General features: G+C 39.9%; 2 protein-coding genes across 2 annotated transcripts; one reads left to right on the top strand and one right to left on the bottom strand.

Annotated features, from left to right (window-relative positions):
• Positions 1–88: 88 nt before the first annotated feature.
• Positions 89–3747, bottom strand: LOC122014224 (receptor protein kinase TMK1-like). Its single transcript, XM_042570400.1, has 2 exons — positions 1351–3747; positions 89–832 (listed from the first exon to the last, which is right to left on the bottom strand). The coding sequence occupies exons 1-2, from the start codon at positions 3698–3700 to the stop codon at positions 303–305; spliced, it is 2880 nt and encodes a 959-aa protein (XP_042426334.1). The 5' UTR covers positions 3701–3747; the 3' UTR covers positions 89–302.
• Positions 3748–5423: 1676 nt separating this feature from the next.
• On the top strand, positions 5424–6495 carry LOC122039035 (desiccation-related protein PCC13-62-like). Its single transcript, XM_042599050.1, has 3 exons — positions 5424–5704; positions 5802–6027; positions 6115–6495. The coding sequence occupies exons 1-3, from the start codon at positions 5424–5426 to the stop codon at positions 6493–6495; spliced, it is 888 nt and encodes a 295-aa protein (XP_042454984.1).
• Positions 6496–16071: the final 9576 nt, after the last annotated feature.

The raw sequence follows: 16071 nt of genomic DNA, 5'->3' as shown, positions 1-16071 counted from the left end.
CGGATATATTTTCTTTTATAATAAAACATAACAATTTGAAATATTTTTAAAAGGAAGTTATCAAAATTAAAAAAAAAAAAAAACATAATTAGCAAAACACACAGTTCCATTAGCAAAAGTAGCAAATTTTACAAGGCATTTCCAAAATCCAGTTCAACTGAATCCTAATAGTAGTAATAAGTTCAAGAGCTACATATCAAATTACATGAACTGAACGAAAATAAAAATAGGAAGGAAAGAAAAGAACACCACAGCTACAAGAAAAAGAAGGTGAATAAATTTACAACAAGTCATGATACAAGTCATCTTCCATCAGCCGAAGTAAACGAATCTGCAAAACCTGGTGGTCTCGTCGGAATGCTGGTGTGGGTGTTGTCCAAGCTCGCGAGGAAAGAGGTCGTGGCTCCGTTCAAATAACTGCGATCCTCAAACGCCTGCCATTTTTTCAGTGCCTGAGGGAGTGTCATGTCGAGGTCGATACTGTAGCATTCCTCCGAGTCGGGATCAGAAGGCTTCCAAAGCTCCGCGAGCGAAGAGAGGACGTTGACTGCATGGCCCATGTCTGGCCTCTGGTGAGGCTCTCTGGCGCAGCAGTGACCAGCAAGCTCGGCGACCGTGCTGACGCTAGATGAGGTCTCCTCGTCGAGGTCAATTGACTGATCGATGGCCTTGGGGAATGCATCCTTGTTGAGCAGCATCCTCCGGAACCATGTCACCAAGTGCATGCTCTCCTCTGGCTGGGTCTCGTCGAGAGCCTTCCTGCCGGTGATCATCTCCATCAGAATTACTCCGAAACTAAATACATCCACCTTTGTGGTCACCCGCCCTGTAACTGCAATAGATGCATGCAGAAGAATCCGTAGCATCACAAATTTTCTTTAGCAATGATAGCAGAGGAATGAAAAGATTATGAGAATGTGGAATTGTGGAAGCTCAGTGACTATAGAATTACTAGGTTTTCAGAAAATGGAACTAATCACATTTGTTAGGAACATGAATCTAGTCAAATGAATTTGACAAATTTTGACATAATAGAACCATAGGTTTCTCTCTACACTGATAAATAAACTCTGCATGTGAAACAAAAATGTGAATGTGAATGTTAACATGGTACAATTATGCCATAAGAAAAGGTGAATGTGATTGTCATTCATTTCAGGTGGAAAGATCTTGTGTTGGTAGCAGATGTGATGGAGTCAATGATAAAGACCCTCAACCTAATTCAAGTCCTAGAAGAGCATAATTAGTCACTTAAATTTCATTTCTATGTAGCGGGGAAGGTAATATAAGAACCATATAAAACATGATGCAACTAACAAATTATTGATTCTAACAGTGGAGCTAGATCACCTGCATACTCTGGTGCTAGATAACCAAAAGTCCCTGCCAATCTTGTCTCTACAAAGCAGCCTTTGCCCTCCGGTGCAAGTCGAACAAGGCCAAAGTCAGCAACCTTGGCCTTCATATCATCCCCAAGGAGAATGTTTGAAGGCTTTAGATCCCTGTGGATGAAGCTCTGCTGTGCTAAACTGTGTAAATATTCAACACCCCGTGCCACATCTAATGCAATGCCTAACCTCTTCTTCCATTCCATGGGTTTCAACCCTTCTTCCTTCCAGTCAAAAAGATGCCGGCTTAGTGTCCCTTGTGGCATGTATTCATAGACCAAAAGCCTCTCATTGCCATCCAAGCAATATCCGAGCAGGGAAACCAAATTCCGATGCCTGACCTTTGTGAGAACTGCAATTTCTGATTGGAATTCATTCAGGCCTTTTGTCCCCACTGCACCTGCCTCCATCCTCTTGACTGCGATCTTTGTTCCATCATGCAACTCACCCTTGTACACCGTTCCAAATCCCCCACGACCGAGAACATTATCCTCGCTGAAATTGTTGGTCACATTCCTAAGGACTTGGATGGAGATCACCATGTTTCCAGACTCAACAACATGGACATCGCTTGGGCCACTGCTCGTCCGGCTAATGGTCTCACTTGCAGCTGTGCCTCCATTTACACTGGATCCTGCAACCGTGATCTTGATCATGTCTGGATCAGATCCCGAATGCCGTGGGTGTATCACAGTTGTGTTAGGGCTCTGAACTCTACCTAAATTTTGTTGCTTTCTCTTGTAGTAGCAGACACCCAACAGCCCAAAGATACCAATTCCCAGCACCACAGCTATCAATGAAACAGCAATTACGCCTCCTTGAACGTGGGAAGATTTCCTGCTTCTTTGGCTATTTGAATCATCTGATCCATCTGAACTAGAATTGCTGCCATCACCGGCAGAGGCCAAGCCAGAACCAGGGGAACCACCGATCACATTCTTCCCTATATTTTGGTTTCCAGCAGTATTAACCAAGACATTCTTGCCAAAGATCGGGACTTGTCCCCATAATGAGTTGTTTGACACATCCAATTCCTTCAAAGATGACAACTTTGCAAGCGTATCTGGAATTGTCCCAGTGAGATTATTGTTAGACAAGAATAATTTCTGCAAAGAGGTGATTGATCCAAACGCTGGCGAGATTGTCCCATTGAGCCCCATTCTCTGGAAGCTGATCACAGTAATGTTGCCATGGACGTCGCAGCTAATCCCCAACCATCCGCAGGGGTCGTTTCCATTCCAGTTCTGAGAGAACCGAGTGGGGTATCCAAATCCATTGGCAATGGAGAGTAAGGAATTTACGCGGGGATCGCAATCGCCTGGAGTGGGAAGGCAAAAGTTCTCGCCTTTGGGATCCACATCCACTTCCTTGACGGAGGGCGGGAACTCTGGCACCGGCCCCTGGAGGAGGTTGTTGGTGAGGGTTATTTTGGTAAGCGCCGGAAGATGGGTCAAGGATTTGGGGACGACGCCGGTGAGTTGGTTGTCGCGGAGTTGAAGGTCGCGGAGTGCAGTGAGCTGGGAAAAGTCAGGCAACGGCCCAGAGAAGTAGTTGGAATGAAGCCAGAGTACCTCGAGGGCGGTCATGTTCTCGACGAAGGCAATGTCGCCCGAAAGGCGGGCGTTTCCCTTCTGGTTGTTGAGCCAGAGGGAGCGGATTGGGGCGGTAGCAAAGGCGTGGGGGACAGGGCCAGACAACTGGTTGAAAGCGAGGCCGAGGTGGTCGAGGTCGGGGAAGGCGGTGGCAAAGAAGGCTGGAAGGGATCCGGAGACGCCGGCAGAATTGGCGGAGAAATTGACGAGGGGGGCGGCGTCGCGTAGCGAGTCGGGGACGGGCCAGGGCGCGAGGGGGTTTTCGTCTAGAAAAGCGGACTGCAGCGAGGAGAGGCCGGCGAAGAAGGTAGCAGGGATGGACGAGAAATTGTTGCCGTGGAGGAGGAGGACCTGGAGGGAGGAGAGGCCTGCGAGGGAAGGGAGGGGGCCGGCGATGCGGTTGTCCTGGAGCTCGAGGCGTACGAGGGCGGTGAGGTTCTGAATGGCGGGGGAGAGGAAGCCGGTGAGGCCGCGGTTTCCAGCCTGGATAGCGGCGACGCGGCCGTCGTCGGAGCAGGAGACGCCCCGCCAAGAGGAACAAGGGTCGGCGGAGCGGGACCAGGGGATGGAAGGGGAGCGGTCGGCGCCGAGGGCAACGGAGATGGCGCGCATGGCCACCAGGTCGCCAGGGTCAGTCTCGATGGCGGAGGCGGAGAGAAGGAGGAGGAGGAGCGCCGCCAGCAGCAGCAGCAGGGAGTGGCGAAGGGAAAAGGTGGCCATCGCTTAGTCTGGAAGAGGAAAAGAGAAGTCCAGAAGTGAAGAAGGTGATGGGTAGTAAACGCGTTTATAAAATGGAGACTGAAAAAGTTAGGCACATGGGTAACTCGGCTCGCCCATGTTCGCCTCCCGACAGGCAACACTTATTAGAGACATATTATTTCTGCAGCTTTGTAAAAGGCCAATTTTGGGTAAACAAGGCCAATAATTTGGTGTACCATGCGCCGGCGAATACAGGGAAGAGGAGGAAGGTATGCATGCGGGGCCGAGACAGGTGGTAGACAGCGGCTACTTGCTGGAGTCGGACGCTGCTGATGCCTGACAACCATCTTTCTCCCTCCGTCGGATTCTCAAAAGCTGACGATGCAGATTGAATCGATAAAAAAAGAGAGACCGTCCGATGGGAAAGATCGATGAGATTGAATTATTCAGTGAAGTAAGCTTCGGTCCAAAGTCGAAGCAACAGGTTGGGTTCACTCGGTTGCTTCGCCGCATGAGCATATCAGCTGTTGCCAACTGTTTCTCGTGGCTTCGAGCATTCAAAGCGAGAGAGAGGACATGCAATGCAACGTGCATTTATGTTGCTCAGTGGACAAGTTCATTAATTCGTTGTGTACCTGAAGAAGACATGCTGTTTTTTCAATCTGATACTTCTCTATCCTCCGCAACTCGACCAAATGTATATTGTGATTTGTGGCTATTATTGAAGCCTGATTGCTTAACTGCTGGCTGCTGTAATTGCTCGCGTATATGCTGCATTTATGAAACTAGCCATCACAGTTACCTACGAAACCCTGTCAGTGTTGCATCATCGATCCATGCTTTTGTTTCAATGAAATCGAAGGTGGGTTGCAGACAAACACTGACAGAAGCCTGATTTTGCACGCACTACTGTTCCTCAGGGTGAGCAGCTTTCTAATAAATGTGTTATCTTCCCCTCTGTAGAAAATGGTAGCTTGAATTAATGCATCGCTATCAATTTGGTGAGCTAACATTAATGCAGGATCAATCACGTACGGACACGAATTTCATAGAGCCATTTCATTGATGATCTTATATACTTAGCAAATAACAATTCTAAAGCTTTATTGGCATAGATTCTAAAATTTTCATTGTATTATGTTTAAAACTACAGTGTATAAACGCATGACAAAATATACTGATACGATGATAAAGAGAGATCATCAAACAACGGTAAAAGGGGGAAAGGTCTGTTAACGTAGAAGTTAAGATCAAAGGTCCTAGTCGATCGATCGGATTAAGTAAGCAAGAGTCTTGGCTGGCCGGGAAAAGATGCAGAACGGTCATCCTCCGATAACAACAACTAGAGTTGAGTGGAAAGCGGCAATCCACGACAAATTAGTCATCGCCGACTAAGCGACAGGACCGGTCGGATAAAGTCAATCGTGAACAGTCAGGAAGAGAGCAAGAGACAAGCCAGCATCTCAGAACGACACGATCGAACGGGGATAGCCAGTCCGAGTAGAGTCTGGTCGGCCAATAGTAGAGCTCACCTATATCTCTTCTCGTACTCTTATGGAAGTTTGTGATGCTGGCAACAGAACATATCCAGTATGTAAATTATACTTTAAAAGCTTCTAGCCATCACATCAGACCAAACTCAAACTCATTTGCTCCGATCGAGCTGATCGATATAATAGACATGCCTAATTTTGCTATCATCCATATCTTCTCTCTCGTTCTTGTCTCTACGGCCGTTGTCGCGATGGCCGGGGGAGGCAAAGATCCAGATATGTGTGCGCCGCCGCCCACGATCGGGCTGCCAGTGTACCCCGGGGAAAAGGACCTGTTTCAGTTCGCCCAAAACTTCGAGTTCCTCGAGGGCGAGTTCTTCATGTTCGGCGCCCTCGGCTACGGCTACGACACCGTCGCGCCGGGCATGTCCATGGGCGGGCCGCCGCCGGTCGGCGCCAGAAAAGCCAACCTCGACAATACCACGAAGGACATCATCGAAGAGCTCGGCTACCAAGAAGTCGGCAACATGAGGTTAATGATTAATTCACGACTTAATTAATTAGTTAATTAGTTTGCCATGCATGCAATGATAACATAACTACGTATACTTTGGTGCGAATTAATTAAGGGCGGTCAAGAACGAATTTGGGGGGATACCAAGGCCGCTGCTCAACTTGAGCGATGGAGTCTTTGCAGACATAATGAACGATGCCTTTGGGTACAATCTGAACCCTCCGTTTGATCCCTACAACGACACTCTCAAGTACCTCATTGCTGCCTACGTGATCCCCTACGTGGGCGTCGTCACCGCCGTTGGTGCAAATCCCAGCGTTAGGGGTTACGAGTCCAAGAGGGTAATTTAACTGCAAGGGCCTTCATAATTAACATATTTAATTATCAACTTAATTAATTATAACTCCAAATTTAATATAATTATGCAGCTTTTGGCGGGACTGTTAGCTGTGGAAGCTGGCCAAGACGCGATCATAAGAACGTTATTGTACGAGCGCAAGTACGAGTTGGTGCCGCCGTACAATATCACGGTGGCCGAGTTTACGATCAAGATATCGGAGCTGAGGAACCGGCTGGCGATGTGCGGCGTCAAAGATGAAGGCCTCATCGTTCCGATGCCGTTGGGCGCCGAGGGAAAGCTGACCACCAACATACTGTCGGCCGACAACGATTCCCTCGCCTACCAGCGAACTCCGAATGAGGCGCTCCGGGTGCTCTACCTTACCGGAAGTGAGTGCCAGCCGGGAGGGTTCTTTCCCCAAGGCGCGAATGGGAAAATCGCAAAGGAGTTCTTAATATCTCCTTGTTGAAAAATGAAACTGATCATCGATATCGATCGCTGCATGCACTATTAACTAACTAAATAAAACTGTCATGTAGCCTATATATATGAATTGAATAATGCCGGCCCGAACTGTAAGCTGTTCTTGTTATGATCTTCCCAGCAATGCAACGAGAAGAGTATCTCGAGTTATATATGTTTTGAGTTTTATTTTTTTTAGATTATATATTAGTGTAAGAATTTGTGAACTAAATTTATTTTTGATAAAGTAGCAAAACGTGAATTTTATAAACATTTTTTTAAAAAAAAAATGCTAGATTCTTTTTTAATGAATGATTAGATTTAAATACGAATAAAATTATAAAAATTATCAAATTGTATAATGATAGGAACCTTTAAATTAAGATAAATTTTTTATGAGGCATTATTTCTGAAAGTTTTCAGATATTTTAATTTAATTTATCGGCCACAAGCTATTTCGCTTTTTTTTTTTTTTTTTTACAATGTAATTTATGCCAGCATTGCGAGGCGATCAGCTGATTTATATAAACAAACTTAGTTACAACGTCTCAAAATATATTTTAGAATAAAAAATTTATTTTCACCTCAAACTTCTATTTTATTTTAAAATAATCTCTGAAATTTTACTTTTTACTTTTTGACTTTTATATTCTTATAAATATTAGTGGCTAATCCATTTACAACGGAATTGTAATAAAAGGGTGAATTTAAGAGGAAGAAGATAAAACGGTAACAAAGTTAAATATTTCGTTAACATACTTATCATTATATTAAATAATTATTAATAAATCATAAAATTATTTTTTTAGAAAAAAATAAATTGTTGGTGCAATTTTTCTCAAATCAAGGTTGACCAAATTGACTAAACTTGGGTTGCTCAAGTTTGAGTTTCGATATTTGAACAATATGTATAAATGAGAAATCAAGTAGATCAAAGTTGACCGGGGACTTGACGGAAGAAATTCTAATTAGAGGTTAGACAAATGGAAGTCCTAGTGGAACTAGAAAAACTTAGTTGGGAACTAGGTTAAATCCAAGCTGGATTAACTCGAAGCTAAACACTTAGCACGAGAGAAGTCCTAGTTAGGAACTAGGTAAGGGAAAGTCCAAGTGGATCAAGGAGGATCACACGTTGGCAAAGAAAAACTCTAATTGAGATTAAGCAGGGTAGAAGTCTATATCGAGTGATTAGTCCTAATTGAGGTTAGGCAAGAGGAAAAATCAAGTGGGTCTAGGAGGACCACACTAGGTAACAAGAAGTCCCAACATGTAACGGCTGACCGTACGTTGAGCAAAGGAACCCGATCTGATCAAGCAAGTTAGGGTTGGGCAATCGATAAGGGCAATCCATTGGTTATAAGCTAATCGATTAGGAAGTTCTCATGAGGACACATAAAAGGTCTGAATCGATTGATCAATCGATTGGACAGAGCCTAATCGATTGATCAATTGATTAGGGTTATTTTCTTGATCGAACAGGAGAGGTCTGAATCAATTAGGAATATTTCCTAATCAATTAGGGATGACTCGAATCGATTAGGTCAGTCACCTAATCGATTGGGAGTTGTGTTTCACGAAGAAGATCCAAATCGATTGAGGCAATATATTCAACCTTTCTTAATCAATTGGACAAATCCATTAAGGGATTTCGTGAGAGAACAGAAAGGTTGAGAATCGATTAAGACTTCTCATGAAGAATAGAAGCTTAGGGAATCGATTGAGGCAATCGATTAAATGCTTTTGAATTAATTGGGATGACTCACTAATGAATTAAGGGTTAAAAAAGAACCGTTCTTTAAGTGTTCTAATGGTCACCTGACGTGTCAATCGATTAGGGAAAAATCTTAATCAATTAGAGACATCAAAGGAACCCTAGAAAAGGATATTCACGAAGAATTGAAGCATGGTTCTTGGGTGCTAGTTCTTGAGTTCTCGGAGATAAGTGTTGTTGCACTTTCTAGGCATCAAGAGACATTTTTCAAGCAAGAAGAAAGCAAGCAAAGCAAGTTTTCAAGTATTGTAAAGCTATTTTTGATTTTCATTTATATTTGCTTCTTCTCTTCTTGGTGTATTATCGTATTTGTGCTTGTATGAGGCTTCTCCGCCTCCAAGAAGGAGGTATTCATAGTGGAGCTATGATTGTTAGGAGCGGACTCTTGGATTAGCAACTTCAAGGAGGTGGAATCAAGTAAAATGAAAGTATTAGCATTGCTTCAAGTTTTTCACTGCAACAAATCATCAACGAAGCTATTGGAGTTAATCACCCCCTCCCCTCTCTAGCTCTTTACATGTCCTAACAAATGGTATTAGAGTGAGGACACTCTTATTTGGACTAATCACCAAAAAGAACAAAGAACTAGAAGAAGAAAAAGAAGTTAAAGATTTGAGCCCTAATTTCAACAAGTTAAAAGGTTGATCATCAAGGGAGCTCAAGTTCAAAATGGAGTTTAAAGATGAATTCGGATACAACATCTGAGCACCTCCCCCATTCAGAATTGAAAGTTTCGACCTTTGGAAATCAAGAGTTAAAATTTTTTTTATGATGGAGATAAAGCAATGATTTACCTTGTAAAAATAAAATACCTTTCCCAATCTTATAGCTTGATTAGAATAGACACTTGCATAAAAGAAATAAGAAACTGATTAAAAAGAAGAGACACAACGAGGTTACTTGGTTTGCAATCAAGTGATGCTTTTAACTTCTGGGATTAGAGCTATATTTATAGCCCTGATCAGGGCGCTTGGAGGGATTCTAAGCAGCTGGAGGTGGATAGAGTTTTATCCTAGTCGCAATGGATTGTACCACATTGTATTTGGATAAAAATTCTAGTTCGGGCGCCTGGAGGGGTGTTGGTTGCTACTCGGAAAACCTAGAGGTTCCACTGTACAAAAATTTTGTACAAAGGTCTGAACCTTTTCCTAGCTACCATGTGTTCTTTTAAATTAAATTTTGGATCGCCTGCGGAATTTAACACGTTTGATCCAAAACTTAATCTATTTGTTCTTTTAGGTTTTGACTTGGATCTCCTGCGAAACTTAACATGTTCGACCCAAATCACCTTAAGTTATTAATTCCATTAAATATTAATTTCCATAATCGGTTCCCAGTACTGACGTGGCGAGGCACACGGCCTTCTTGGATATGGGAGCAACCACCACCGACTAGACAAAACCTTTTATAGAAATCTAATATTTAATTTCCTAAAATAACTTTAGGTTAACCGAAAAGAACAATCAAATCACAAGGGAAAGAAAAACAAAAGAACACTATATCGAAAACAAATTCGAAACTCTAGAATCGTATGCCTCTTGTATTTAGTATTATTTCCAAAAATAACTAGTATGATGCGGAAAGAAAAAATACTAGTTATACCTTCTAGAAAGACCTCTTGATCTTCTACCGTATTCCTCTTCTAACCTCGAACGTTGTGTGGGCAACGATCTTCCGAGATGAGAACCACCAAGTACCTTCTTCTTCCTTCTAGGTTTCGGCCACCAAAATTCTCCAAGAGAAGTAGAGGTCCGGCCACCACCACCAAGCTCCAAGGGATGCAAGAAACAAAACCTCCTTTCTCTCTTTCTTCTCCTAGCTAGAACCGGCCACCATCAAGAGCTCCAAGAGGGATTGCCGCCGGTCACAAGAAGAAGAGAAGAGAAAGAAGTTAGGGCCGGCCACCAAGGAGGAAAGGAGAGGAAGAATAGAATAGAGTTATTCACCATGAAGCCTTCTCTACCCCCTCTTTTATAATCCTTGGTCTTGGCAAATAAGGAAATTTAATTAAAAACTTCCTTAATTATTTTGCCATGAAAAAGAAAATTTTATTTAATTAAAAATAATTTCCTTTTTACAAATACAATGGTCGGCCACACCATTCCACAAATCAAGGAAATTTTAATTCACACAAGAATTAAAACTTCCTAATTTGCTTTCAGAAATTTATAAAAATTTCTCAAATAATTTTTCCCTTCATGGTGGTTAATAAAAAGGAAATTTAATAAATTAAAATCTTTCTTTTAAACATGTGGATAAAAAAAAAGTTATCTCTAAAAAATTAAAATCTCTCTTAATCTACAAATAAGGAAAGATATCAAATCTTTTCTTAATCTTTTGTAGAAACTAATAAAAGAGAATTATTAATTTTTAAACTTTCTTTTAAATCATGAACATGGTTAAAAAGGAAAGTTTTCTTAAAATTTAAAATCCTCCTTTAATCAACAAATAAGGAAAGATTTCAAATTTTAAACTCTCTTTTAAACATGTAGATGATTTACAAATAAGGAAAGTTTTTACCAAAAATTAAAACCATCCTTTAAAACTACAAATAAGGAAAGAGATTAATCTCTTCTCTTAATCTTTTGTAGAAAGCTATAAAAGGAAATTTTTAATTTTTAAACTCTCTTTAAAAACCATGATATCCACATAAGAAATAATTTTAATAAAAATCATTTTTAATATTCTAGTGGCCGGCCACCTAAGCTTGGGACCCATGCTTTGGCCGGCCACCTACATGGCTCATCCACTTGGTCTTGGCCGGCCCTAGCTTGGGTTCCAAGCTAGCTTGGCCGGCCCCATTGGATGGGTAAGAAGGTGGGTATGTGGTGGGTATAAATCTCTATATACTAGAGGCTACGATAGGGACCGAGAGGAGGAATTGGTTTTGGTCTCCCGATGAAATTAAGCATCCGTGTCCGAACACACAACTTAATTTCATCAATAATAATTCATTCCACTAAAGAACTATTATTGAACTACCGCACCAATCCCAAATTACATTTTGGGCTCCTTCTTATTATGAGTGTGTTAGTCTCCCTGTGTTTAAGATAACAAATGTCCACTAATTAAGTAAGTTACTGACAACTCACTTAATTAATATCTAGCTCCAAGAGTAGTACCACTCAACTTCATCGTCATGTCGGACTAAGTCCACTTGCAGGGTTTAACATGACAATCCTTATGAGCTCCTCTTGGGGACATTCTCAACCTAGATCACTAGGACACAGTTTCCTTCTATAATCAACAACACACACTATAAGTGATATCATTTCCCAACTTATCGGGCTTATTGATTCATCGAACTAAATCTCACCCATTGATAAATTAAAGAAATAAATATCAAATATATGTGCTTGTTATTATATTAGGATTAAGAGCACACACTTCCATAATAACTGAGGTCTTTGTTTCTTTATAAAGTCAGTATAAAAGAAACAACCTCTAATGGTCCTACTCAATACACTCTAAGTGTACTAGTGTAATTATATAGTTAAGATAAACTAATACCTAATTACACTACGACCTTCCAATGGTTTGTTCCTTTCCATTATGGTCGTGAGCTACTGTTTATAATTTATAAGGTACTGATAACATGATCTTCTGTGTGTGACACCACATACCATGTTATCTACAATATAAATTAATTGAACAACTACATTTATCATAAATGTAGACATTTGACCAATGTGATTCTTATTTCTATATAAAAGTTTATACCAAAAGCTAGGCTTTTAGTATACACTCTAACAATCTCCCACTTATACTAAAAGACTAAGCTGTCATATCTGCTGCCATACATCTGATTCCCAACCCTTCAACATGTCCATCAAAAACTCTCACCTTAAGGACCTTAGTGAAAAGATCTATAGGTCATCATCTGATGCATTCTAGGCAGCAACAACTTCTCCTCGTTTATACGATTTCTCGTATTGGGTGGTACTTGCGCTCTATTGTGTTTACTTGCCTTTATAGACTTATGGTTTCTTCGAGTTTGCTACTGCACCAATATTATTACAATAAATTGTAATAATCTTTGGACAAACCAGAAATCATATCTAAGTCTATCTTGAGGTTATTGAGTCATTCAGCTTTTATGGCTACCTCAGAGGCTTGCCATATACTAAACTTCTATGGTGGAGTCTAAAAAAAAACACCTATGCTTATCACTCTTCCATAGTTATGACTTTACCTCCTAAAGTAAACACAAAACCCCGAGGTTGACTTATTATTATCCCTATCCGATTGGAAGTCAAAATCCATGCAACCCACAAGGACCAAATTAACTGCCTTGTAAGCTAGCATATATTCTCTAGTGCCTCTAAGGTACTTCAATATATGCTTTACTGGATCCACTGTCCTTGTCCAGGGTTACTTTGATATCTGCTAACTATGCCCTTGGCAAAACAGATTTCGATCTCGTGCATAGCATACATTAGGCTTCCGACAGCATAAAGAACTGCCTTTATTTCCTTTATCTCCTTTGATGTCTATAGAGACATATCTTTAGATAAAGTTACTCCATCCTGAAAAGGTAAGAAACCTTTCTTGGAGTTTTGCATGTTTAAAACGAGCAAGGATTTTTCTGATGAAGCTTGGGATAAGTAAAATATTCTTTTCTTGCGATCACTTATTACTTTGATCTTAAGAATATATACATTCTCCCAAGTCCTTTATATCGAATTGTTTGAACAACCATACCCTTACTTCTGACAACATTTTGATATTGTTTTCAACTACCAAAAATGTTATCTACGTATAGTACAAGAAATACCACCACGCTTCCATCACACCTTTTGTATACACAAGACTTATCCGGTTACTAAATCCATAGATCTGGATTACTTTGACAAACCGGATGTTCCAAGACCTTGAAGCTTTGCCTCAGTCCATAGACTGATTGAGCTTGCACACAAGATGCTCTTAGCCTTTTGTAATGAACCCTTCTGATTGCTTTATATGGATGCTTTCTTCAAGACTTCCATTAAGGAATGTTATCTTGACATCCACTTGCCAAATAGATAAAAGAATCCGGATAGACTTAAGCATGGCTACTAGTGAAAAAGTTTCCTTTTTCATCATGCCTTGCCTTGAAAGTTTCTACCTTCCTGTCTATCCTTCTTTTCCTATTATAGACCTTTTACACCCAAAGGCTTTTACACCACTTGGTGGTTTTACAAGCTTCCAGATTTTATTAGAATACATATATTCTAATTCTATTATTCATTACTCTTTGCCAAGATGCTGCATATTTATCTTGGAGTGCTTCGTCACATGTCCGGAGATCAAGTTCATGTCCTTCAGGGATCGAGTCCAAAAACTCTCCCAAAACATGAATCTTTTAAGGTTGCTTAACAACCCTCCCACTACGACAAGACATTTTTTTTAATTGTGTATCATTTGTGATACGTGTTGCAGTTTTCCTTGTGGTATCTCATCTTGTACAGTTGGTACTAGATTAGACATGTCTTTTATTATTTCCTTAAGAACAAATTTACTTATGAGCACGTGGTTCATTATATAGTCATTTTCTAAAAACAGTCATTGATGCTAACAATGACCTTCTGATTTTTAATACTATAAACCTACTTTTGTTTATCTAGGATAACTTACAAACAAGTGAACTCCTATCCAACTTATCATTATCTCTCATATGTGCTGGATTACCCGAATCCGAATATGCTTCAAAATAGGCTTACGCCTATTCAGCAACTCTATATGAGTAGAGAGTTATGACTTTGGAAGGTACTACGTTCACTTCCGTTTCCAGAGCATATCCGTAAAACAAATTTGGTAATTTTCTGAATAACTCATCACCTATCTAATTATTCTATAAGAGTACTATACCTTCTTTCTACTACATCATTCTGTTGGGGTGTACCAGATGCAGTTAGTTGGGATTGAAATCCAACTTCTGATAAGTGACTCCTAAATTCTCCCAAGAGGTACTTGCCACTACGATCTTACCATAGTGACTTTTACTTTAACATTTCTCCGCATCAGCCTTGTACTCTTTGAACTAATCAAAGTACTTAGTCTTGCGGCACATTAAGTAAATTTATTTGCATCTTGAATAGTTGTCTATAAAATAGATAAAATATTCAATACTACCTCTTATCTGGATAGTCATAGGATCACACAAATCAGAATGAACCAATTTCAACATATATTTGACTCCATACCCCTTAAAAGCTTCTTGGTTATTTTCTTTCTAAGTAAGACTCGCAGGTTGGAAAGATTTCCACTACCAATGAACCCAAAAGTTCATCAGCTACCAATGAATCCTACTCAAGTATAACCTAGCTTTTAGACGCCAAAGATATAATTGGTTCTTTTCTGAAGGTTGCTTTCTCTTAAAATTAGAAGATGTGTTACTAATTTCTATTTGTTGCATCGTGGGAGTTATTGGATTATAAATTGTCAACCATCATACCAGAATAGATAATTTCCTTATTTTTCTTGATAACATCTTTGTTATCAAAATAGACACAATATCTATAATAGTTTAGAAACTGATATCAGGTTCTTTCTAAACTTGGTACGTAAAGACAATTACTTAAAATCCATATTTTATTCTTACCAAAGGATAAACATCTCCCACTGCAACAACTACCACTTTTACAGTAGTGCTCATGTGGACGGTGATTTACCTTTCATTTAGTTGTCGGGTTTCCTGGAACCCTGAATTGCAGACATGATTAATGGCATCTTGTATCTACACTCCAGGTTTTGGTAGATAACACCATTAGACATGTTTCAACTAATGAATTAAATACACCTAAATTGTTCTTAGTTCTAAGAAGACAGTCTACCTTAATGTCCAAGTCCTATTTCCAATCATTACAATTGGGACTACTAAGTCATTTTCTATAGTATGACTACTAGGGATTGACAAACATCCTAAGAATCACAAAAATATTTGGTCAAGATCAACTCCTTAAAATCTCCATGAATTTTGTATATACAAAATCGAAGAGGAGATTTTATTCATTAATTTTATTATCTCGTCAACTTTACTTTATGACGAATAAAATTAATAGTTGATCTGTCTTTGATCAAATATTTGGTCAAAACTCTTTGAATTTAAAATAACATTGATTCCTCAAACAATATTATTTAAATTCACCAACACCTCAAACACCATGAATTTTGCATACCACGTTAGTGTGGACGTATACAAAATTTAAACATTTGTAAGAGGAGGGTTTTACCCATTAATTATCTTGTCAATAAATCTTTATGACAAATAAAATTACCTCAAACACCGTGAATTTTGTATGCCACGTTAGTGTGGACGTATACAAAATCAAACATTTGTAAGAGGGGTTTTTAATTTTATTATCTTGTCAACCTTTTTATTTGACAAATTAATAGTTGGTTTTCTTCGGTCACACAAATAATAGCAGTGACTCCGATGGGGAGGATACTATTAGACATGCCTAAGTGTATACCATTACTTGACACTAAGTCCATTAATAAGATTATGCCCCTTCCGTTGGGGAAGATCACACGCTCTTAATTAACTTCCTATAGTCATCCAAAATTGGAAGTCTGTTCTAGTGATCCACAAACAAGCTCATCCGTTATGGAGGAAGGCACTCAGAGCCAACGCGCAAGCTTGTTTGCATCACTTACAAACCAGTAATGGAGACCATGAGATTTATTTAAAAATCCCTCTCCCACTTAGTTATTTATAAACGAGGAATTTTTAACTATACTAGTCTATGTATACTAACATGCACACACAGTACAATATAAAAGCAATAAATAGAAAATCTAATTTTCAACTATTATGGCTTTTATCTATTGTTG

This window comes from Zingiber officinale, chromosome 1A, assembly GCF_018446385.1.
Source record: "Zingiber officinale cultivar Zhangliang chromosome 1A, Zo_v1.1, whole genome shotgun sequence".
Classification (NCBI taxonomy): Eukaryota; Viridiplantae; Streptophyta; class Magnoliopsida; order Zingiberales; family Zingiberaceae; genus Zingiber; species Zingiber officinale.
The sequence above is the reverse complement of the archived record's forward strand: the minus strand, read 5'-3'. Positions and strand labels throughout refer to the sequence as shown.